At 40.6% G+C, this 27,040-nt stretch overlaps 1 protein-coding gene across 1 annotated transcript; it reads right to left on the bottom strand.

The window, feature by feature from the left end:
• Positions 1-1,005: 1,005 nt before the first annotated feature.
• hck (HCK proto-oncogene, Src family tyrosine kinase) lies at positions 1,006-25,790 on the bottom strand. The gene is made up of 13 exons (XM_042098398.1): positions 25,411-25,790; positions 21,011-21,141; positions 20,271-20,310; positions 18,822-18,918; positions 10,437-10,532; positions 9,254-9,357; positions 7,372-7,521; positions 6,811-6,963; positions 6,106-6,288; positions 5,685-5,761; positions 2,986-3,139; positions 2,381-2,512; positions 1,006-2,146 (listed from the first exon to the last, which is right to left on the bottom strand). Exons 2-13 carry the CDS (start codon positions 21,131-21,133, stop codon positions 1,944-1,946), a joined length of 1,512 nt encoding a protein of 503 aa, XP_041954332.1. The 5' UTR covers positions 21,134-21,141; positions 25,411-25,790; the 3' UTR covers positions 1,006-1,943.
• Between the last annotated feature and the right edge of the window lie 1,250 nt (positions 25,791-27,040).

The following is a 27,040-nucleotide window of genomic DNA, read 5'->3' on the forward strand; positions in this document are numbered from 1 at the left end:
ACAGTGTTTTTCCCGGTGTTTTTTTGATGCATTCTAGCTACTGTCAGTGACGAGAGAACTAGTCAGAAGTTATTAGGGAAGTGCGGTGTACGTTTAAATTAATTTGTGCGTAGTGCCGGTGTCATTCATTTATTTTAGGCCCACATGTCTTACAACATAAATAAATGCATTCATAGTCTAGTGAAGTCAGATATGAGCATACAAAGACACTTAGAACTCATGTTAAGCCTATGGTAGGCCTAGATGCGCACTAAATGCGAATGCGCGATTTGATGCAGGCAAAAGTATCGACTGTTAGGCTACTAACGAATGTATAGCAATATTATAAATGTGGCGACGGAATAGCCTAGAACTTGGGTAGGCCTAGCGTTGAGTAGCCTATGCACTTGCGGTGATAGCCAAAACTAATGTGAATCGCGGACTATCCTACAACCAAAGAAAGTAAAGGAGATTATTTGTAGCCTACCTGCGTTAGCCAAATAAAGGACGAGACTGCACCCTTCACAAACCGTAAAAATGAAGTTTATTAGTTTGACAGTTGACTACAGTTGACAGTTCACTATCAGTCCCCACAAACAATTCTGGTTTCCTAATTTTTTTATAGCCTCCAACAAAATGTTTATGAAGGGTACAGTAGCTTGTAAAGGTTCAAAAGAAGCATTGCAGGCTAAATAATATGTGAAAATAATAGCCTATTTGTCATTTATTCAGTGAGTTAGTCAGTTCAATTGCATGTGATCCAAGTAAAGGGAGTTTGTGATAAGTTTGTTGAGCTGTAGGCTATCAGATGGTTTTAGCCTGGGAATCAACCAAACAAATGTGAGAGCTCATTGCATTTGGCAAATCTGTTTGGACAATGGCTACTATTCCAAATCTTTGTTGACAGGAAAGATGTTGCAATTCTACTTGCTGTACTTCAGAAAGGATTTGTTAGGCCAAGAGTTGAATGTAAAACATTACAATAAAGACATGCAAAAGTACATGTAGTGAGTACATCTGAGACAATTTCATTCTGTAAGACTTTATTGAATTCACTTTCACATTTCATGTCATAAATCAAAACAGAAACAAAATACAAGCAAAAACCTAGAATCACCCCTGAGATAAATATCCATGTAATGATTATAAAATATGTTATCATTACCTATGACAGAAAGACAATGTTATGAAATAAATACACGTTAATGTACATGACTAAGGCTTCAAAGTTTACTGCAAACCACACAGCAAAAAAGACAAAGAGCTACAATGGTAAAAGCAACTAAAACAACACTAACTTTCCCTTATCTTTAACATATCTGTTCATAGGAAAAATAAGATATTTTGAATCACAGTAGAGCTATAGATTGAAAAAAAAACATAGCACACGTAGCACACTCTTTTTAAGAAGTAGACAGATTATTTCTTAAGAAATAGACTTATGTATAAGAATTAGAAATATAGGCTATGTGTGTTTGTGCCAGTGTCTGTGTGAGATTTACGTTAATGTCAAAACAATACAGAAAAACCTAATATAGGTTGTAATCAGAAAATATTCTTTATTTTTTTCTTTAATTTAAACTTTCAAAGACATGAACTGTATAATATGTCTATTTTTTAATTTAGGGGGAAAGGGCATTTATAAAATAATATAATTGACGCTATATCCTAAAAAAGGCACTCAGGGTTTGACAGAAGTTTCACTGTGTGAATGTGCATTATAGACTACTGGTACCCTGGAATAGTATGTCATTAAAATTGTGTATTTGTGTTTTTGCTTGGGTGAGTTTGCATGTTTGTGCATGTGTACTTAACATTAAACATCTCTGAGTGTGTGTGTGTGTGTGTGTGTGTGTGTGTGTGTGTGTGTGTGTGTGTGTGTGTGTGTGTGCATGCTTGCGTGTATATCCAGGTAAATGGGTCGTCTATAGGCGAGGGACCACAACATGACAAGTCATGGCTCATCATGGCTGTTGCTGGTACTGGCTCTCCGTGGCTGTGTAGAAGTCCTCCAGCACGCTTTGCAGATACTCAAAGGTGGGCCTGTCCTCGGGCTTGTTCTTCCAGCACTCCAGCATGATGTCGTACAACTCCTGCGGGCACGAGTCCGGGCGCTGCATGCGATACCCTCTCTCAAGGGACCGGATCACCTCTGGGTTAGTCATGCCTACATTTGATGACAGAAACACAGAGTGTTGGCACGGAGGGAAAATGCATGGCTGTCAAGTTTTAGCCTTCTAGTGCTAGTTAAGATACACATATAAAACTAACACTGTAGGTCACTTTGGACAAAAGTGTCGGCCAAATACCTAACCATTATACTGTAGAAAGGTTGATGTCAGAATGCATATACTGTAATTGCTTGTCAAATCTAACGATCCAGGCCAACTCATCGTGTTACCTGGGTAAGGGGTGCGTCCATAGCTTATGATCTCCATGAGAAGGATGCCAAAGGACCAGACATCTGATTTGATGGTGAACGAGCCATAGTTGATGGCCTCTGGCGCAGTCCACTTGATAGGAAATTTAGCACCTGATTGAGAACAATGCAACAACACCAGTGGGTCACAAACATTTCTTATTCATATTCATCTGTTTCATGCCTGGTCATAAAGACATTCTATTGTTCAGAGGCTCCACTTAACACATGCCATACAACAGGTGATAACTGACATTAATTTTTATCCACTGAAGAATTTTCTGCAAATAATAATGTCGTCCTCCCCCCGTTTCTCCACACTCTTAAAACGAATGTGTTGGAAACAACACAAATTGTGTTGACCCTATCTGGACATGGAGATGTGTTAAAACAATGCAATTTGTTTTGTTTTCAACATAAGTTGTGTTATTTTCAACACATACTGTGTACACTCTTGAAATGAATAACAAAAGCAATGTTTTGGAAACAAAACAAACTGTGTTGTTTGGACATAGAGATGTGTTAAAAACAATCCAAGTAGTGTTGTTTTCAATACATTCGTTTTAAGAGTGCAGTCACATGCTTACCTTCCCTAGCGGTGTACTCATTGTCCTCTATAATGCGAGCCAGACCAAAGTCAGCAATCTTGCACACCAGTGTCTTTGAGACCAGGATGTTGGCTGCTCGGAGATCCCTGTGGATGTAGTTCATCCTCTCAATGTAAGCCATGCCCTCAGCGATCTATAGAGAGGAAATTATCATTAGTAGGGGCATAGCAACATGTTAAGAATGGTGATGAAATGCCCGTGATTTTTTGGATTTATTCATTAAGTCAAGTCCATATATGATACACAGTGTAAACCAGTTAGTTAATAGTTTATGAATTATATATCGTCTGAGACAATATTAGTTAAATATCCATATGCTAATTTAAATCCAAAAACAAAATGCAGATACCAATTTTCATTTAAAAAAACATAAGTTAACTACCTGTCCAATAATGATGATGATGAAGATAGTGTGAGATTAACCAACTAAAACCTTCAGTGACAAAACATCTCTGCTCATTCCTTCAAGTTCAAGAACAAGCTACAAACCTACAGCTTAAAACACTGTTGTAGACTAAACTTGACATGGAAGTATAAAGCGTTTGTCAAAGACAGTCCCTAACCAGGGCATGCAGTAGCATGTTTTCATCAGGTGGGGGCATAGGTGATCTGTGAGGTTTTTTTTGTAACTGCATGTTATACTTAGTCTGCATAGTGTGAATGCAACAAAATAGGGGGAACATTTGTGAGGGCAGGAAACATGTGAATAATGTGTGTATCCACTGTGTAAGTGTATACACAGTGTGTAAGTGTAAGTGTAAGTGTATGAGTGTGTGTGTGTGTGTGTGTGTGTGTGTGTGTGTGTGTGTGTGCATGCGCGGGTATGTGGGTGTGTTGGGTGTGTGTGTGAGTGTGAGTGTGAGTGTGAGTGTGAGTGTGTGTGTGTGTGTGTGTGTGTGTGTGTGTGTGTGTGTGTGTGTGCATGCGCGGGTATGTGGGTGTGTTTGGTGTGTTGGGTGTGTGTGTGAGTGTGAGTGTGAGTGTGAGTGTGAGTGTGTGATCAGGTGTTGACTCCACAAGGCTGATAAGTCTAATCAGCATATCTGGATGTAGCCCATCATAGGATTGTCTCTCAGGGCAGATTCTGATCAGAACAGTCCGTGACTCCCTCTTCCTTTTTCCCTCTCAATCGAAAGACAACCCCCTCTCTCTCTCTCCCACACTCTCTCTCTTTCTCTCTCTATCTGTGTCTCTCTGTTTCAAACACTTCCTCGCTGTCATTATATCTCCACAGTTTCACTTCCTGGCTTTATGGCAGAATTGATGATAATTAGGCTCTGAAACAGTGGTGTGATATAGCTGCAGCTTTTTTTTAAAGAAAGCCTGTTCAAGTTCTTCTTTTTACTGACATCCTCTTTTTGCCCGCAGTAACAGAGGCCAGCAACATTATAAGCTATTGAATATTCTGTAGAGATGCACCGACTGCAATTTTCTGGGCCGATACCGATTTCCGATTTTTCATAGAGTTTGACCTGCCGATACCGATTTTAGCCGATTCCGATTTCATTTCTTCTAACCATTTTACAGCACACACACAAATAGTTATTTTCTATCTTTTCTTTGATAGAACATGTTAATATAGACGTGTAATCAATTTATCAATGATGAAATGGCTGTTAAAAAAAAATGGAACCGGTGAGCAGACAGATTCTTTTTCAAGTCTAACTTCAGATGCAGTAGGCTATCAAATTATGGATTAAGTTAAGTTATGGAACACCCATTTTATGCTTCTCACATCCAATATCCAACTAAAGATTTAAGAACAATTTTCATGATACATTTGAACATACTACCATGTAACATATTTTCATATGCATTGATGAATTTATGGCAGGGCGAGGGAAAAGTGGTAGCAGTCTACGTGCAGTAAATAGTTAGAGTATTTTTTTTTCAGTGGAGTAGAACTACTAGGGTTACTGTATGTCGCTGCTTGTTGACATCTTTGATTATTTTTAATATCACAGTCGTTTATCTCCATTCAGCAGGCTTGTGGTTCAGCTGTGGGCACGCAAATAGTGGCAGTGACGGGCAGTGATGAGCGATGTTTACGTAGCCTAATGAAGTGACAGCTTAGTAAATTCCACGCAGTAGGCCAATGGTAAAGCACAGCGTTTGCTGCATCACTAGCCTATTAGAGCTTTCTTTGTAGCCCTACATCCAGCCCTGAGTGTTGGCCTGGTTGCTAGCTTCTTCAAACTTTGCAAACTCAGCTGGGTGTTGTTACAATTGCGGCGCACGAGTGTATTTGACCGGCATAAAATCGGCATGTCTCAGACTGACCGGCCGGTCGCCGGTCATGGCCGATCACGTGAAAATCGGCCGATTCCGGTCACCAGCCGATCTATCGGTGCATCTCTAATATTCTGTGGGGAAACTGCTGATGGTAAGATCAACTTTAACAAGAACTCTACCCCCCCCCCCACACACACACACACACAAACACACAGAGGGAGAGAGATAAACTGAGTTATATATACAAGGGCCACACCCTTTACAAATAGGAGCAGAAAAAAAATAGTTTGAATAGTTAAATCAAACCATCAATGGCGGCACCTTCAGAAGCGATAGCTTTGGTTATGACAGCAATAGAACTGTACAAAAGCAAAATAGAAACTGATAAACCACAATGTCTGTATCACATGTCCCACTGCCGAGTAATAAAAGGCTTTCAAACTTACCTGAGCGGAGAAGTCAATGAGTTTTGGGAGTTGGACCCGATTTCCCTCATCGCTCTTGAGGAAGTCCAGTAAACTGCCTGTAAATGCACACACGCACATTCATAAATTAAAAAAAAAAAAACAATTACATTGTATAATATCACAATCACCCAACCCTCAATTCAAAACTCTTTTTCCCCTCTGTCTCTCTGTGGTTCTGTCACATAAACACACACACACACACACACACACACACACACACGCACATGCACACACAAATAATGCAGAAAATTGTAGGCATTCTTCCCACACACATTTAAATAATGCAAATAGAAGTGCCTTTAGACTTAATTATATTCATGCACACACACACACACACCACACACACACACACACACACACACACACACACACACACACACACACACACACACACACTGACCTTTCTCCATGAACTCTGTGATGATGTAGATGGGCTCCTCCTTGGTGACCACAGCATGGAGGCGTACCAGCTTGTCGTGCTGCAGCGACTTCATGAGGTTGGCCTCCATGAGGAAGGCCTCCACCGACATGCTGCCAGGCTTCATGGTCTTCACCGCCACGTTGGTGTGCTTGTTGTATGAGGCTGTGGGAAGAAGGCCAGGCCGTCACACTGCATGAATGTTTAGGTTAGGAAACAGTAGATGTGCAGGGTCCACATAGTCAGCTTTAGGACGCAATGAGCACAGTGGTCATTGTTTTCAGTAACAACAGGGGTCATAGAGAGTGTTTCTGGTTTCTCTGCTTCCCTTCTGCAAGTAACTATGCAGATCTGAAACAAAGTCGAATGTATGGAGCTCAATATGAGTTATTTGCTGTCATACAGCACTGAACACTTTGCTCTTGTGGAACTTGTCTTGTGAGGAATAATCTGTGACCTATAAAGAAATCAGGTTATGACAAGATCTTGACAAAGAAAACCAGGCTAGCCCACAGTGTTTGAAAACATTGGACGCAAGGCATAACCACAACACGTTTCAGCAGGAAGCATGACAATTCAATCTAGACCATTGGCTGAAGCAAAGATTCTATAATAGCTTTATCAACCATCTCTGGCTGAAGTCTGCCTGATGATTGGGTGAGTGAGTTCAGTGACCACTTAGCTTACCCATCCAGACCTCTCCAAACTGCCCGGCGCCCAGCCTCCTGTCCAGCTTGAGCGACTCCCGTGGGATCTCCCATGCGTCCTTCTCCCAAGGCTTCTGCGGCTTGGGGCTGATGCAGGGGCTGGTGAGAGACTGGCACAGACCGTCACTCTGCTCTGGAAAACAGAGCAGATGTGTATACTGGTTAGAGCAGTGGCACTTTGGAAGTGTAGTTGACTGTGCACTTGTTCATACCAACAACACAGTGAAATGCTTCAGATGTCATGACAGGCATTTCTATCTTGGGGTGTGGGTTTTATTTTCAAGTACAACTGAAATCAACAGATAACAGGAAATACATTTATTGGAAGCCAAAGTATGTTAATATGTCAGTGTGGTCTTAACAGTTTGAATAACATTCTGTTTTGTTTATGTAGCCCTTTTCAGATAAATAGTGAACATTTGTCTATGTTTGTGCTACTAGGTGTACACTTCTGCTGGCTTGGCTGTAAATATGAATGTGTGTGTGTGTGTGTGTGTGTGTGTGTGTGCGCGCATGGGTGTATTATTTGTGTCTGACTCACTCTTATAGTGACCGACAAGCTCCTGCAGGGTGGTGAAGGTGATGCGGGGGGAGATGTAAAAGCCGCCGTTGTCCAGCGTGCGGATCTTGTAATGCTTGACCGTGTCATTCGAATGTCCATCACTGTCCCTCACAGACAGAGAGTAGCTGCCTGCAAAACAGTGGCACGCAGACAGTCAGATTGGGCCAACTCTGAGGAAGATGCTGTGACATCGAAATGTCAGTCTTTCTTTCTGTTCAGTCTTTCTTTCTGCTCCTTTCTGTTCAGGTTCTGCAGGTTCTGCTATGAGTGAAAGTCCTGTTCATATCAGAACAGGAGTCCTGAGAAGCACCGGATTGTCTAACTGTACTGAAATGCAGTGGAACCCTCTCTCTACAAAGTCAGATCAGCACGCCCACACAGCACGTCTCCAAGGGTGAGCACTGGGGACATACTCATACTTAATAAATAATTTGACCACAATATGTGACTATTCATAGCATAGACTGTATATGATTCATAGTGTCAAACGTCACGAGAATAGACACTGCATGGCGCAATCTGGCCACAAGAGCTTTGTCATCTAAGCTATCTGACTAGATAGCGATACGTCAGAGTACAAATTAAAGGCAACATAATAAATACTAGAACGCAGACTAGTAGAAAAGACATCAAGGGAGAACATATCCTGTCAAATTATTAGTACTTTAACTGAGTTCCCCATAGTGGCACTGGAAATGTGTTGTTATAATTACATTGCATTTACATCAGCAGGACTTTTAATAATTAACTTAGTTTGGCTGTGAAAACATATTGACATAGTGACATATTCTCCTCTAACAAAGAACATCTGCATCTGCCAATCACAGACCACCATTGCCCAAGTCTTAATTATCTATCAGGTGAAAAATAACTTCCTTTAATGGATATTATTGAAATGAACACATCCTGAAAGACTTTTAAAAAGGAACAAAATTAAAAGTTAAAACCCCTGGATAAATCCAGGTTTAAAAAACACCAAACCCTACACCTACAGTTACCAGTGCCATTGTTACATACAAATAAATACCTTATTATGTCCTCTCTCTCCCGACAACACAGTGCTCAGCTAAACAGACTTTCACACACATGCACTGTTCTGATGGGGTTCTGCATTCATCACCAGCTCCAAATTAGCTATGGGCCTGGTCTCACTCATTTTCTTTGGCCAGGCACTGCCCACTCAGTGCCTTCGACCACAATGTTATTTCTCTCACAAAATCTCACATCTCTATCTTGTGCAGTGAGCATGCTCTACTGTTTCCACTAGATATGTTCGCTCCTAAACTAAGGGTCCTTAGTATGAATCAAATCCCATTTAAACATTTACAGTGGCAAGAAAAAGTATGTGAACCCATGCTAAAGTTGACTAAAAAGAGGAATAAAAAAAAAAAACATCTTTTGGAAATTGATTTTAATGCCTTAATTAAAAAAATAAGGAAAAATCCAACCTTTAAGGACACCAATTTTCTTTGTGAATGAATAATGTATCGTAAATAAATAAATGTTAAAATACACTATGTTAAATTCCCATAGAGGCAGGCAGATTTGTATTTTTTCAAGGATTTGTATTTATTTCATGGATCCATGATACTATGCATCAACATCACATACCCTTCACCATACCTAGAGATTGGCACGGTTTTATTTCAGTTAGCCTATTAGCCGGTTTGATTTGCATTAAGTTCAATTTTCCTCATTTTTTTAAATAAGGCATTAAGATCAATTTTGAAAAGATGCTTCTTTACTCCTCTTTTTAGTCGACTTTAGCATTGGTTCACATACTTTTTCTTGGCACTGTATCTCTCCATATGCACCCTACCTATCCACCAGTGATTGCATATTGAGCCCTTAGCTACCTCACCTTTGGTGGTCTCACTGTCTCGGATCATGAAGGACCCGGTTTTGTTTCCTGAGGCCAGAAGCTGCCTCTCTGCGTCCTTCCTGCTCACGCCTTTAAAGAACCACCTGCAGGAGAGAGGAATAAGGTCACATCATACAGGTGCGGTGCAAAATAGGAATCATGTGGACAGCCCTCAATGTCCTCACTTCTGCATTTCCTCTCCGCAACGCTCCATTTTTAGGACAGCTGTTTTGGTTACAAATGGCTTTTTTCTGTGTGGGTTCTCTTATTTTCCCAAATCAAGTTCTCCGTGGTTAAGTACTGAGTCATATGTAAATAACCAGCGTCATCACTTTTGTATCCTTTACCATTTAGTTTTACCATGATGGGTAGGCTATTTATTTATTTAGATAGATAGATAGATAGATAGATAGATAGATAGATAGATAGATACTTTATTGATCCCCAGGGGAAATTCAAGGTCTCAGCAGCAGCATACATACAACACAAACACATTCTTTAACAGCAGAAAGAGTAATTAAAGTATATAATATAAAAACACAACTAAGCAGTAAGGACAGTAGAAGATAAAGAATATGCTAAATATACTAAAATACAAATTATACTAACACTTAATACAATATATAAAAATATACTAAAATACAAATTACAAAAATACAAATTATACTAACACTTAATCTAAATCAATTCTAAAAACAGTATCCACATAGTGGTGATTAATAAATCAGAGGCGCTTGCAATGACTGAGGCAGGGACTGAGCCTGTGATTCTCTGTGCATAGTAAGGTATGGTAAGGTGCTCTAAGGTGCTCTGTGTGAATGAGTGTCATGGTGGTAGTGCAATGGTGATAGTGGTCATGGTGATAGTGCAAATGAGTAAGTCAACAGTGCAACAATGCAGAAATAAAGTAAAGTAAAGTCTATATATCTATATATTTAACTATTTAAGAAAATGTATAAGTGTGGCCACAGTTCGGCTGTGGCATGGAGGGGGGGGGGGGGGTTATGCATATGTGCTAATGTGCTAATATAGCACGCAAACAGTGAGGCATAAAGACCATTTTAGGTGCCTCTGACTGTTTCACATTGGTCCATGGACAACAGATGCAAAATATTAATAAATAATTAATAATAATAATAATAATAATAATAATAATAATGTGCTGAATGCATCGTCCACTCACTCCTCTGTCTCCAGGGTGTCCATGGCCACGTAGTTGCTGGGGATGAAGCCCTCCTGGCCGGTGCTAAGGAGCTTGGCTTTCCACCATTCACCTGACCTGGAAAGCCAAAATAGCAAAGGGATTTAATTCAGATTGCGCTTTTCCACTCTTCTCAGCACTCAAAGCGCTTTACAATTTAATGCCTAACATTCACCCACAGACACACACACAAGCGCATACACCAATGGCAGTTTGGGGTTCAGTGTGTCACTCAAGTACACTTCAACAGGGTCAGGAGGTGCCGGGCTCAAACCGTTTCCCAATAACTCCTCTACCTCCTGAGCCACCATCGCCACTGCTGCCTTAAAATGAGTTTGGGGTTTGTGAGTGAGGGAAAATGGCAGACATGATGTCTGTAATCCAAAAAAGTTACATGCGCACAATCACATCCTAAAAACAGGTGCTGGATTAAAAAAGTATTGCCGTAGAAAATCTCAGGGAATATCCGCACACTAGCTCCCCTTTTACTTGTTTATTTGAAGTATCACCAGAAGTTATGTTTCGAGCCTCACACTCTTCATCAGACTTGTAAATTCACAGACCATCGCCATGTTAAATAGTTCACCAGGTCACATGACAAGTCATTCAGAGTAAGACAGTGTAGAAAGAAAAAAATATATATACTACAATGTCCAAAATATATGTCCAATGTCCAAATTCTAATAAATGCAATATACCAAAATATATTTACTGGTAAATGAAAATATACATACTTTTGATAATTTACATACTATTGATATTTGTATATAGTGACCCATCAAGCATAGGCCTCAAACAGCAGTCATAATTTTGCAAGCAAACTATACGATCAAGGCGTCTTTACAGTCTAACGGTGTCTACTTCTTCATATTATCTATTAGAGAGACTACCAGTATGAAAAGACACATTCCTGTATGAAAAGACACATTCCAGCATGAAAAGACACATTGCAGTGTAAAAAAGCACATTCCAGTAGGAAAAAACATTCCTGTATGAAAGAATCTGTTTTTATAAAAAAGGGTCTAATACGGAACTCTGGCTTTAACCCTCTAGGAGCCATAGTGTCCAATGTATAGATCCAGTAAAGACTGAACTTTTTATATCCTGATTATGAATAGCACATCTATGCTCCGTTATTCTAGTCTTAACCCATTTCACCCCATCGGTCACAATTGTGACCGAAAAAAATATGTACTTATAAGCCTCTAAAACTGTAACTGGGGAATATCCCAATACTCTTTCAGTAAATATTGAAACAATAGAGTGTTTCAATGAAATGTGTGCAGTGTCAAATGTTTTGAGTAAATTGTCATATGACCACAGCTGTTTACTTCCTGGTTTGAGCAAGCACTTTCACTAAAGTCAAGTCAACTGTCAGACTCTGTAGAAGACTTATTTGATCACTTTAATGCAAAAATGGCAAACATTATGGATGACATTGCTCCATTACAATTCAAGAAAGTTAAGGACAAACAGAAAGCACCATGGAGGCAAAATCCAGCAGTTAAACTTATAAAAAGAGAGTGTAGGAAGACTGAAAGAAAATGGCGTAAATACAAACTTCAGATCCACTATGAAATCCATAAAGAGATGCTCCGCACATATAACTCTGAAATATGCAAAGCAAGACAGTCCTTTTTTTCTAACATTATCAATAGAAGTTCAAATAACACTCGTATTCTATTTTCAACTGTTGATAAATTAACAAATCCCCCCTCACAATTAGCGCCTGAACTTCTCTCAACTAATAAATGCAATGAGTTTTCATCTTTTTTTAAAGGTAAAATTGACAAAATCAGACTCAACATATCTGCTCAATTACAAATTCAACAACCTGAACTTCCAGCAACAAACAGAGGGAAACTAAACTTAATGTCAGAGTTCAGCTTGATAGACTACGAAACACTTAAAAAAACGGTACAGAATCTCAGCTCTTCCACATGTGTCTTAGACACTCTGCCTACCAATTTCTTCAAAACTGTTTTTCATCTCATAGCGGTGGATGTCCTTCAAATTGTAAATGTATCACTGCTGTCTGGCACTTTTCCTAAGTCACTGAAAACAGCTGTTGTAAAGCCACTTCTCAAGAAGAATAACCTGGATGCCCCCATGCTAAACAATTACAGGCCCATATCCAATCTACCTTTTATTGGCAAAATTATTGAAAAAGTAGTCTTTAATCAATTAACCACCTTCCTAACATCAAAAGGGTATTTTGATTACTTTCAGTCTGGTTTTCGGGCAAATCACAGCACTGAAACAGCTCTCATTAAAGTTTCCAATGACATACGCCTAAACACAGATTCAGGTAAAACATCAGTCCTAGTGCTACTGGACCTTAGTGCAGCATTTGACACTGTTGATCACAATATTTTACTACACAGACTAGAACACTGGGTTGGATTTACAGGCATAGTTATCAGCTGGCTAAAATCATATCTACAAGAAAGGAGCTTCTTTGTTGCCATCGGAAACTGTACCTCAACACCAACGTCCTTGACATGTGGTGTTCCCCAGGGGTCGATCTTAGGGCCACTATTATTCATAGTGGTGGTCATAGTGCTCCCACTTGGACAAATCATCCAAAATAACTTGATTTTATATCATAGCTATGCAGATGACACACAAATTTACTTAGCTCTGTCACCAAACGACTATGGTCCTCTTGAATCTATGTGTCAGTGTATAGAACAAATCAACACCTGGATGTCTCAAAATTTTCTTCAGCTGAACAAAGAAAAAACTGAAGTAATTATATTTGGTAAAAAGGAGGAAAGACTTAGGGTTGCCACTCTCCTTGACACAAAAGGGTTGAAGGCAAAGGATACAGTTAAAAATCTTGGTGTATTAATTGACAGTGATCTAAATTTCAACAGCCACATGAAAGCGACAACTAAATCAGCTTCTTACCACCTCAAAAATATTGCCAGACTCAGAGGGCTGATGTCAAAATATGACTTAGAAAAACTCATTCATGCATTTATCTCCAGCAGGGTTGATTACTGCAATGGACTGTTCACAGGCCTTCCTAAAAAGACTATTAAACAGCTTCAGATGATACAAAATGCAGCAGCTAGGATTCTAACAAAAACTAAAAGAACTGACCACATTACTCCAATTCTTAAGTCCTTGCACTGGCTTCCAGTAAGTCACAGAATTGACTTTAAAGCTCTATTGCTTGTTTATAAATCAGTAAATGGAGCAGGACCTAAATACCTGTCAGACATGCTTCAGCAGTACACACCTTCTCGTCCTCTCAGGTCCCAGGTGAAAAACCTGCTAGTAAAACCTACTGTTAGAACTAAACATGGTGAAGCAGCTTTTAGCTGCTATGCGGCTCAGCTGTGGAATCAACTTTCGGATGACATCAAAAAGGCCCCAACTGTAGCCAGTTTTAAATCTAGACTTAAGATCTGTTCTCAGATGCTTTCTGCTAACTGTGCCGAGTTACAAATTCTGAATCTGCCTTGATAATTATTCTACTTTATCTTTTATTACTTTTTTTACTACTTTTGCCTTTGTTTTTGCTTACTAATTATCCTTTATTTTTAAATTATTTTACCTTGTGTTTTATGTTTTCTTTTCATTATGATCTTTACCTTTTAACTATTCTTTGACTATATTGCCTTTCTATGCTTTTTATTTGTTATTATTGTTTGGTTTTGTTTATGTAAAGCACATTGAATGACCTCTGTGTATGAAATGCGCTATATAAATAAACTTGACTTGACTTGACTTGACTTGACTTGGTTGCACCTTGAGAAGAAGATGACGGCCTCACAGCTCCCAAATAAAAGGTTTTTAAAGTATGTTAAAATAAACATAGGACAAATATTTTTTGTACACATGGTCTTTAAGGTGTCTAGTTATGATATATACATTTATAATTATTCAAATTTCTTTGGTGTGTTTGCAGAATGAGTAAACATGTTAACGGTCACAATAGTGACCGGTGGGATAGAATGTTGTATCTAGATGCACACATACTTCTACACCTACAAACACACACACATACACATACTCATACATACACACATACAGAGACATACATACACACATACAGAGACATACACACACACATCTACATCAACATGCTACACCAGCATGTTGATTTTCCAACAAGAGGAGATAACATCCTGGACCTGGTCTACACTACACACAAAGGAGCATACAAAGCCACCCCCCTCCCCCACATTGGACTTTCAGACCATATAACTGTTATGCTAATGCCCGCATACAGACAAAGGGTAAAAGCGAACAAACCGGTTCGTAAGCAGGTAAAAGTGTGGCCTGAGGGAGCCTCCGATGCTCTTCAAGACTGCTTTGACACAACAGACTGGGAAATGTTTAAGCAGGCAGCCACTTACAACAACCGGACAGACATAGAGGAGTATACAGACACTGTAACCTCTTACATCACCAAGTGCATCGATGATGTGACCCACACAAAAGACATCATCACTCGGGCTAACTGGAAGCCATGGCTGACAGGGGATGTCCTCAGGCTGCTGAGGGCCAGAGACAAAGCCTACAGAGCTGGGGATGAAGCTGGCATGAGAACAGCGAGAGCCAACCTGTCCCGTGGCATCAAGGAAGCAAAAAAGGAATACACTCACAAGCCACCCACTTCAAAGACAGCAGGAACGCACAAAGCCTATGGCAGGGCATTCAGGCCCTCACGGACTACAAGCCCGCGCCACAGAGCTGTGAGAGCAACATCCCTCTGCTCAACAACCTGAACCGCTTCTTTGCTCGCTTTGAAGCGCAAAACAGCACCTGCCCACAGAAGACCCATCCCCCTCTACATGAGCAGCCCCTGTGCCTCTCTGCCGACAGCGTGAAGAGGACACTTGCTGCTATCAACACCCGTAAGGCAACAGGTCCAGACAACATCCCAGGTCGTGCGCTGAAGGACTGCGCAGGGGAGCTTAAGGATGTCTTCACAGACATCTTTAACACTTCCCTGAAGCAAGCCATCGTCCCATCATGTTTCAAAGCTGCCACCATCATACCTGTGCCGAAGAAAACTGCTCCATCCTGCTTCAATGACTACCGCCCTGTGGCACTGACACCCATCATCATGAAGTGCTTTGAGCGGCTTGTCATGTCACATATCAAATCCATTCTCCCCCCCACCCTGGACCCCTTCCAGTTTGCATACCGAGCCAAGCGGTCTACAGAGGATGCAATCTGCTCTGCCCTCCACCCAGCCCTCACCCACCTGGAAAAAAGAGACTCATATGTGAGATTGCTGTTTATAGACTTCAGTTCTGCATTCAACACCATAATACCACAACAACTCATCTGCAAACTTGACAAACTGGGACTCAGTACCTACCTCTGCAACTGGCTACTGGACTTTCTCTGTCAGAGGCCTCAAGTAGTACGTGTTGGCAACAATACCTCAAGCAGCATCACACTGAGCACAGGGGCCCCCCAAGGCTGCGTGCTCAGTCCGCTGCTCTTCACCCTGCTGACGCATGACTGCACTGCAACCTACAGCAACAATCACATAGTGAAATTTGCTGACGACACAACTCTGGTGGGTCTCATCACCAAGGGCGACGAGACTCAATACAGGTTGGAGGTCGACCATCTGACCACGTGGTGCAGGGACAACAACCTCCTGCTGAACATCAGCAAGACCAAAGAGATTGTTGTTGACTTCCGGAGAGGTCACACCCAACACCTGCCACTGACCATCGACGGTGCTGTGGTGGAGAGAGCGAGCAGCACCAAATTCCTGGGGGTGCACATCAGCGAAGACCTCTCCTGGACCACCAACACTGCATCACTGGCGAAGAGAGCTCAGCGCCGCCTGTACTTCCTGCGGAAACTCAGGCGAGCAAGTGCTCCACCAGCCATCATGACCACATTCTACCGAGGCACCATTGAGAGCATCCTCTCCAGCTGTATCGCTGTGTGGGGCGGAAGCTGCACTGAATACAACAGGAAAGCCCTGCAGCGCATAGTGAACACAGCTGGAAGGATTATTGGTGCTTCACTCCCCTCCCTGAAGGACATTTACACCACCCACCTCACCCGCAAGGCGACCAAAATTGTGAGTGATGCAAGTCACCCCGCTCACAATCTGTTCGATCTACTGCCCTCTGGGAAGAGGTACAGAAGCCTGCGCTCCCGCACTACCAGACTCACCAACAGCTTCATACACCAAGCTGTAAGGATGCTGAACTCTCTCCCTCCTCTCCCCCCTCCACCCTCAGCTACATAACATCCTGGACATTGGACCCACAATGGCCGCGTGCACTACTCCACTTGCACACTTGTACACTTTACAACTTGTTGTTGTTGTCCTGAAAACACAACACTTCTGCTGCTCTTACATAACTTGCACCACTATGTCACTTTCTTTCTTACTTAGGTCAAACAGAACTACCCAAGCCTTTTATTGGCCTGACTTTGCACTAGTATTTTATTGACTGTCTATGCACAATTTAAACCAAATTTTGCTGCTCTTATTTTTTTCATTATTATATGTGCCCTCTTATTTACTTACTTTTTTGTTTACTTGAATGTTATGTTTGTCTGGGGACTTAAATTGGTCAAATATGTCTTGTCTTCACCGTGGGATAGAGAGAAACGTAATTTCGATCTCTTTGTATGTCTGGAACATGTGAAGAAATTGACAATAAAGCTGACTTTGACTTTGACTTTGACACATACACACACTCACACACAGATACACACACACATACATACTCACACACACATACACACAGATATACACACTCACACACACACGCACACACAGACATACACTCACACACATACACATATTCACATATTCACACTCACACACACAGATACACACTCACACACACAGATATACACTCACACACACACACACACACACACACAGATATACACACTCACACACACACACAGACATACACACTCACACATACACACACACATACATACATATATATATATATATATATATGTATGTATGTGTGTGTGTATGTGTGAGTGTGTATGTCTGTGTGTGTGTCTGAGTGTGTATATCTGTGTGTGTGTGTGAGTGTATATCTGTGTGTGTGTGTGTATTTGTGTGTGTGTGAGTGTGTATCTGTGTGTGTGAGTGTACACTCACACACACACACACACACAGCTATACACACTCAGACACACACACAGACATACACACTCACATATATATACATATATATATATATGTATGTGTGTGTGTATGTATGTGTGAGTGTGTATGTCTGTGTGTGTGTCTGAGTGTGTATATCTGTGTGTGTGTGTGAGTGTATATCTGTGTGTGTGTGTGTGTGTGTGTGTGTGTGGCTGTTTGTGTGTGTGTGAGTGTGTATCTGTGTGTGTGTATGTCTGTGTGTGTGTGTTTGTGTCTGTGTGTTGTTTATTTACCAGGAGCTTCGGCTCGTTAAAATAGAACCCTGAATGTGTATGTCTGTGCGTGCGAGTGTGTCTGCATGTAGTTGTGAGAGTTAGTGTGCATACATATACACACACATATATATATATATATGCACACACACGCACACACACACACACACACACACAATATGCACACTAACTCTCACACCCCATGCAGATACACACACAGACCATATACACTAACTCTCACAACTACATGCAGACACACACGCACGCACAGACATACACATTCAGGGTTCTACTTTAAGAAGCCGAAGCTCCTGGTAAATAAACAATGTTTACATATTTTTCATATTTATTATTGGCATTGGTCTCAGTGTTCATATCAGTTTGAAAAGTCCTGTAAGAATACCTTTATTTTAACAAAAAAGCAACCTTTAATTGAGTATACGCATATTATCCCACCGGTCACAAGTGACCGGTGGGATAATATGCGTATACTCAATTAAAGTTGAGTGCATGTCATTACCGAGTGCATGTCATTACAAGTTTATTACCGGTCACAATTGTGACCGGTAATAAAACTCACTTTTTCATCTACTTTTCTACATTTAAAAAAAAAAAAAAATATTGATTACTTTAAAGGGTTGCTAATAACACATGATTTGCATATTTGCATGTCTGGGAAAAACTTGGGCTTAAATGGGTTAAGTGCTTTTGTGGTTTTGCCCACAAAGTATATTACATTTTTCGTATGACAGGAAATGACACCCTTAACTTTGTATTTATTTCCTGAATGTGGGTGATTAAATGTGTGTGTCTTATAAGTAAAGTTGCATTGTTGACAATTTCCACATTTATAGTTGCCCGATGGGATGTTAGGGGGCGGAGGTAAATCTGCCCTGACACCAAACCATTCCGAAGGTTCGGCTGTCTCTTGTAGACAGACATGCTGTCTATGCCTTATCTATATCTGTCATTCACTGAGACAACAAAACTTACTCCTCCAGAATCTTGACCCTGTCCCCTTTCTTGAAGCCGAGGTCTCCTTCATGGATGCCCTCATAGTCATAAAGAGCGATGGCGATGTTCTCTGGACCTGAGGAAGGAAGATGCGGAAATGAGTCTGATGACGCAGTGTATTCTATTTTTGTTTTTAAATTCAGTGACCTCTTGTCTAGTTGTGCATTGAGAAATAGAAACTAATAATTTTAGAAATGCCTGTTGCGTCTGGCATTGTGTGTGGATCATTAATGTGATAAAAGTGTTCCTCTGTACATATCACAGGACTGTGAAAGTTGTGACAGGACTGTGAAACTTCTAAAGGTCCTATGTGAATGATTTTGCAGTGTACTTCGTGAAAGTATTTGTGGTAGTACACTATCTGCTGAAGAAAGCAGCAACGAAAAAGTCACAGGGAGTTCCTCTTCAGTCTCACTTCACAGTTCTCGCACCTCAGGCTCTAAATTGAGTCCAGTCATGTTACATGGTGTTTCCATACTATTTGAGTGCATCTAGATGCACATAGAGCTAAAGTCCACTACAAAGTGGTGTGCTCTCATTAACCTACACGCATGTCTGAGTTTCAGTGAATGAGAGTATGGGAGTATGCTTGTTAGCTGGTAAATAACTTTAGTTTCATAGACCTACAGCCCTGCGTTGGCCTCAGTGACCTTCCTCACATGTCCTCGGGCTGTATTCATTAGTTTCACATTCTATCATACACATTCTTAACCTGTACTGTCTGATGTGCTTCTATAGCACTTAGATTTGTAACGCTTACTTTGGTCTCACTCATTGCATTCAAATAACAGAAATAACAGAAATAGCAAATCCAAGTTATGGTAGGGTAAGTTAAGCTATAAGCACATAGCCAATTAAACATGAAGAAAAAAGTGATCGGGACACTTTTTGAAACTATTTCAGCTTGTGTAGGCCAATCAGTGCTTTCTGAACATATTGAACACACTTTTAGAAATACCGTGATAATACCAAAAACCGTGATCATTTTGGTCACTATAACCAAGAGGTTAAATTTTCATACCGTTACATCCCTAATGAGTAGTGTGTTTTGTCAGACAGTCTGACAAGAAAGAGGTTTCTTTGCTACGACTAGTACAGCAGCCGTAAGCATTTACATAATCGCTTGGATTGGTTGCAGAAGGTTGACCCCAACAGCTGTGGCCATACTTAAGGCATGGCCAGTGACTGAGGCAGCTGATCAGACAGGGCCGCAATGGTATTAAACCCTTATGAGAGCCCCCACCCACCCACATTGACACATGATTATCCAGCCAGCACAGATGACAGATGAAGCATGTTTTACAATAAGTGTTTTACAAAACACTGCAAGAACACACTGTAGACATATAAAAAGAGATACCGGTAGCTTTCAATCAAACCCAAACAAGTAAAAGTAGTTCATGACAGGCATTCTTGTCTATCACTTACCATCAGTGCTGGACGAGGGCATACTGGAATTAGTTCTATTCTGTAAGACATTGAGAAAAAAAAGATATGATGCCATTACAATAGGGATTATGTAAATTATAAGCAGAGACAAGATTAAATGTGAAGTTACATCATTCAAGAGTTACAGGAAAATGGAAGAAAATCCATTAAGATGAACTCTAAAAGAATGGGGGATTTTCCTTGGTCATGTCTTAGCTTTCCTATTCTTTGCTGAATTTTTTGTTTGAGAATGCAGTCTTCGGTTTGGGTTCCCAGTTCCTACTTCCTATAACAGGCAATCTAACCTCCTCCTTTAGCTTTCTCAGTGGCCGGCACATATATGTGGTCGCTTTGCACATGAGAGGAAGTAAGGTCTACTGATGACTAATGACGGACGATTATGCAAATAAAAATGTGTGTGTGTGTGCATATGGTGTGCAAGTGTGTGTGTGTGTACACATGTGTGTGTATGTGTGAATGTGTCTATGTTTGTTTGTTCATTTATCCATGACATGTTAATTTTAAAATGTATGGTGAGAGTTTAAAGTTCACAAAATGGGGAAGTTATGCAGACTGCTGAAATGAGGGAATTTGAGAAGTTTCCAGCAGACCTCAGACTGCTTGTCATCACTTTTGCTATAAAATTTCATTAGGATGGGAACCCCGAACCACAGCTACGTTCCTGTTCCCTCTCTGATTTACTTACTGCCACAGATCAGAACCTCCGCCTTGAGACTTACCGCTTTTGGGCCTGCTGTGGGGTCTTTGACATAGTGTGGCGTCTGGGTGCGGTTTGAAGAGTCGTCACTACCCAGGGCCTTGCCCACAGATTCTTGGTCCTTCTTGGATCCCACACACCCCATGCTTTGACCTGGAGGAGGGCAGGCAGAGAAGCAGTGAGCAGCCTCCTGAGAAAGCAACATATACTTTTGGGCTTGTTGCCTTTGCATTCAGATTAGACAGTGAAGTGTGACAGGAAGTGATTGGGAGAGATAGAATGGGATCGGGAAAATGGCCATGGGTCAGATTTGAACACGGGTCCCCATGACCACATGAGCCCAAATGTGGTTAGGAAGCTGCAGCCTATTGTGTGTTAGTGAAACTATAATCTAGATTCATTACACATATAAAGTGAAATAGGTCAAGCCTGTTTTATTTTGTTTTAATCTTGATTATGGTTTCTTGATTATGGTTCTAATCTTGATTACGGTTTACAGCTCATGGAAATCAAAAATCCAGAATCTTAAAATATTAGAATAAAGAACTTATGATACAGAAATGTCGACCTGAGATGAGCCTTAATCAGCTAAATCAAAACACCGGCAATGGTATCCTGAGCCTTTATCCTCTCAGTCTGTGCAGGGCAATGGATTTCTCCATGATATTCTATCGTTTTGAGATGCACCTATATAGTGGTTTTGGTTGTACTAGATTCATTTTAATCCAGAATATGTCATCACAAAACAAATTCACTTTTAACATAATTCAGCAAGTACACAACCAGTGTCACAGCAATATCAGCAAACAGCATCATGTGTTGACCATAAATTATATCATGGCCTGTGACAGTGCTGGAGTGTGGTTCAATGAGTGTCAATGTAGGGGCCACTTAACCTAATTCAACAAGTACACAACCAGTGTTGGAACAACATCACTAAACAGCATTATGTGCTGATTTGTACCATGAATGATATCATGGCCTGTGAGGCTATGATAGTGCCTATATATAGTGTAGTATCAATGCAGGGGCTGCTATTCTGCTGCTGAAACTGCAGACGACTGAGAACGAGAAGCCTTTCTGTGGTAAAGAGCACGACAGAACCCTGTGAATTCCTACGAAGCAGAGTGGTGACCGCTCTCACCTGTAAAGAGATCTCACATCAGCCCTCACAAGCACGAGCTGCCGTATAGGTCAACCTATGATAGCCAACGTAGCTTTGTTAGTCAAGCTGTAGAGAGACCCCAGTAAAGAGAACTGATAAAGCAGCACAAATAACTGTATATGTGCTTGTTTGCTTAGGTATTTGTGTGTCAAAGTGAGTTCATGCATGCGTGGATGTGTGCTTTGTGATCATACAAGCGTGTGTGTGTGTGTGTGTGTGTGTGTGTGTTTATTTGCATATGTACATGTTATGGGGGAGGGGGATTACTTCTTCACCCCAGCACTCAGGCAGACAGTGAAGCTGAGCGTGAGACCTCCTCCACACTCACGCTGTGTGGTGGTGCTTTGAACAGAGCCAAAGAAGAGCATGAGGAAGTGACCAAGTGGAAACTGTGGTGAAAGTCTGCCGAGGTCAGTGCTAAGAACGGATTCAAATCAGCTGTCTGGGTAACAGAGGCAAAAGGCAAAGTGTTGAGTCTGTTTTTCTGTAGCTCGGCACCAGTGTCACAGATCTTATTATATTTGTGCGCACATGCACATTTGAAGGTACATCATGAGCTGGAGTGTAAGACGGAGAGAGACAGAGAGAGAGAGAAAGAGAGAGACAGAGTGGTTGACAATGTTTTTTTTGTGTGTGTGCTATGCATGATCTGAATTAGGGAAGCACTAATGCCAGGTGCAGACATCTTGGTTTTGATGTTACTGTTCTGCACCCTCTGGGGTACAGTACATGCCAATTGCTACTGTAGGATCCAACTGACAATTAGACAGACAAACACAAGCAAATATCCAGTGTCAAGTGACATTTTTATCTGCAGACAACTTAATATGGCCTCAACCCTGAAGGAGGGATGTAGAGGAACGAGGATAGCTCAATGTGAAAATACAATAATGAATAATAGCATCAAAGCTATAGTATCTCTAAAGAACATTTCTAAATGGAACATAACCGTGACAAAGCAACCTAGTTCCTCATTTGGCTCCAGACCTGTTGGTTCCTCTTTTTATTGCAAACAGGATCACTCTCTGGCCTGATATCACAGATACTGCAAAAGGTGTACTGTACATATACACAAGGCTACCTCTAATGTAATAAGACAAAAAGTCAATGGAATGAATGTAAATTGTACATTGCAGTAAGTTACAGTAAGTATGTGCTTCGCCTTTGACACACTGAATAACAACATATTGCCTACGCTGCAAAAAATGAAATTTAACCAAGTGTTATTAATCTTATATTAAGAACAAAACATCTATTTGGTATTGTTTTTAGTATGAAAATACTTACCTAGTGCTCTCTCGAAAGATCATTTTGACTTAATTTAAGAAGACATTGACTTATGTTTTAGTCTTATCAAGACAAATTTACTCAACGCACTGGCAGACAAATTTGCTTGTTTTTAGGACAAATTTGCTTAACGCACTGGCAGACAAATTTGCTTGTTTTCAGGATGAGATGTCCTTAAAATAAGTCAAACTTTTTATCTTGATACAAGATGAATAACACTTTGTTAGATTTTATTAGATAAGCAGTTTTTGCAGTGTACTTAAGAAACAAATTCACCAAAAGCCAACAGAGAGTGAGCTGCTTTTACACAGACTGGCTAAATGGTGCTGTGGTTCAGCTAGCTGTTGACCTAAGGTTAGTGAGGGCAGATGGTGTTTTGTGAGTGCAAACACTGCTTCCTGTATTCCCTTTCATTTGTGGATAGTTACAATGCAGTTCATTATGGCTACTTGAGCACATCTCATCCTATAAGCAGAAGCAGAAGATGCAGGGTATCATAATTATAATAACTAATCTGAAGTTGCTTTCAGGTCAGCAAATTTTATACATACATCATCCTATCAATGTTGAATATAGCATGGAAAAGAACACAAAAGAGGTGTTGCTGCATTTTGCACCTTCACAGCAAGTATTTTGATTGTTTTTACAAAGTTTTCAGTGATCGCTGATCTAAAGTCAGCACTGCTCAATCACAAACTTTTGTCATGCTACTAAAACTTAATCACCTCCGGACCACCTGTCATATAAGTTTCAGATACTGAATGTTCACACTGACAACTAAGGAAGACCTCAGCACAGGAGTACTGCAGTCAGTTGGCAGATATTCTTTATATAAAAGTATTTTCTTTATATTGATAGGACAGTGGAGAGAGACAGGAAGCAAGATGGGGTGGGATAGGGGAACATGACTGCAGGCCGGAATCAAACTTGGGTCTCCATGGGCACTGAGACCCAAATGTGGTATGGTGTTGCCGCTTGCGCCACTGCTCCATCAGATATTCTCTTTTTAATGTGTGTACCATATGACAATACTTTTACAGTACTATACTGAACTATACGTATATACTATACTGTACTATAAGTACTTACTCAGTGCAGATAAATATATATTCATCTTTGATGAATATATATTTAGTACATCATCCATAGCCTGATGTACTTTGTCATGTGACAAACCTATATCTTTTCTAGAGTATCCATCTTGACTGGCATCATCACACACCCACACTCACACACAACGAATGTGTTGACAACTTGTGATGTTTTTTAACACATCTCTACAACACAGTTTGTGTATTTTTTTTTCTAACACATTCGTTTTAAGAGTACACTTTTGTCAGCCAAGCCCTAAGGCATGCAGCGTAGCCACTATAGCCTACTTTGCATGCTTGTTAATCATCATCCCTCTCATTATAGCAGACAAGCATCTGGGAAGTTAAGAGGTGTATAGAAATAGGGAATACTAATGAGGACATGGTTATTGCTGCTAGCCTCTCTTTGACGGTCCACATCTTACACACACAGTTCTTGCCGGCACAATAGGACACGAGTCACCTCTTACAGTTTCAGGGAATCCCTTCCCAACGACATGAACTCACAGGGACGACCTTTCAATGAACAATTATGGAAAATAAGGTAGATATGTGGTGGTAAAATGGTAGCCTACTGAACCAAACCACAGTGAGGTTGTAGCCTATTATTGACCAATTTTAATGTCAGTCAATGAAATTCGTTAAAAATTTATCGTAAGGACAGCTATCCACAATGTTTAATAGGCTATATCTAAAATAACTAAATAATTATTGACCTTTTATGGGTAAAATATAAAACGGCAAACCTATTATAAGAAAGAGAGAAAGAAACAAGAAAAAGAAAGAAAAAAACAAAAATACGGAACAGGAGAGATCATGCAGATCAAAGAGATGTAGGCAACGTGTGAAGATGCAAAAAATGTATATAATTTCTCTCACCTTACAGCTGTCTCCGATTTAGAGGGTACGGATACGCCGAAGTCTCTAAATGGTTTTGTAGATATGCTTTTAGTTTGTCCCGAGGATCCGTTAGGTCGGCTCCATACTGTCACTTTGATTCGTGGTGAGTGGACTGAGCAAACTGCCAAGTGCTTCACATGCAGAGTGTAGTATCAATGGTTACATCGCGAGCGCAATGATCTTGACCGAGCAGTCGCTCGTAGTAAGAGGAACTAGCTACAGTTTCCGCTATCCAGGCGCCGGAGGCTATTCAGTGATGGATGGACAGGCGAGTATCCTGGCTGGAGATTTTTTTTTAAGATATCAAATTCCATGTATCGACCTCAACTCTTAAATTCTAACAAATTAATGGCATGAGTTTAGACTGCCATTAGCCAAAATAAAGGACCTTATCAGACCTCGTCAAGTTGCAAGTAGATGCTGGGTGTTCGCTTGCGACATGTGTCTACGGAGGGGAAGTAGCCTAAGCGCATGTAGGCCTGTGGAGTCTGAGTTGTGCATATAGCCTATGATATGTACGATATGTGTGTGTGTGTGTGTGTATTCCTTCTCCATCAACTCTGTGTATGTATGTGCACAGAAGGTCTGTTCAGGGTCAAGTCCACTAATCCCTTAGTCAGTATTGGGATTAAACACTTCTTCAAAATAGCGATTTTAGGAGACAGTGATGGTGAATAAATGGACAGATTATTGTGCAAAGAACAGCAAGAAGAGAGGAGGAATAAAACCCAAGGGTCTTAAAGACACAGAGAATAAGAGGCTTACATGTGACAAAAAAATTCTCCACTTGGAATTAACAGTATTTTACCAGTGACCAGTGATGCTGTTTTCTAATGTCCCGTTGGAGCTGTGGTGACTTTTAAACTTAGAATCAGGGTTGGGTAGTAACCGATTATAAGTAATCTGGATACTATACTATAATCTATAACTATAATCAGACCAGATTACAAAAACAAAATGTGTTATCAGATTATGGTTAGGCCTATATGTTGTCAAATATTACTTGATTACATTTAGATTATGTCTCTCAATACATAACATAGCTTTACATCATAGTTAATATACTGTTCATAAACCTATCAAGTAGGCCATTTTACACCCCCAACAGACTCTCGCAAACACAGAGTCAAGGGCCTTTTCTACACTTTTCTCCCTATCAATTTGTCTGAAACAGACAAGGGTAATGCTCCTACCCGTGAGAATAACATGACATAATGCAATAGAGGATGCTCTATGTGTGCATTGGCAATGTCAGACATGTTATTCTCTGTACGTAGTCTGGCTTGGTCTGGGGAGTCCGCTATGTATTTTTCTACTGCACAAGAGGCGTGATTAATGGGCATAGTTCAAATGACTCTGTACGCAATAGAGATTGCTAAAACACATGACCAATATTATGGGTACGATTGGCCGTTTACATTGGTTTACATGGGCATGGATTGCCGCAGATCCCCAAAATGCTTTGCGTTAACCAATGGGAAAATGGCATGATGACGACACATTCTCAATCTCTATTGAATATTCACCAATCTGACCAACAAACCGGGTGACGTTTGCAGAGTGACGTGAAAACTCCAGGCTCTCCCGCTATCGTCATCGTTTTAAACCT

This window comes from Alosa sapidissima, chromosome 7 (genome assembly GCF_018492685.1).
Source record: "Alosa sapidissima isolate fAloSap1 chromosome 7, fAloSap1.pri, whole genome shotgun sequence".
Classification (NCBI taxonomy): Eukaryota; Metazoa; Chordata; class Actinopteri; order Clupeiformes; family Clupeidae; genus Alosa; species Alosa sapidissima.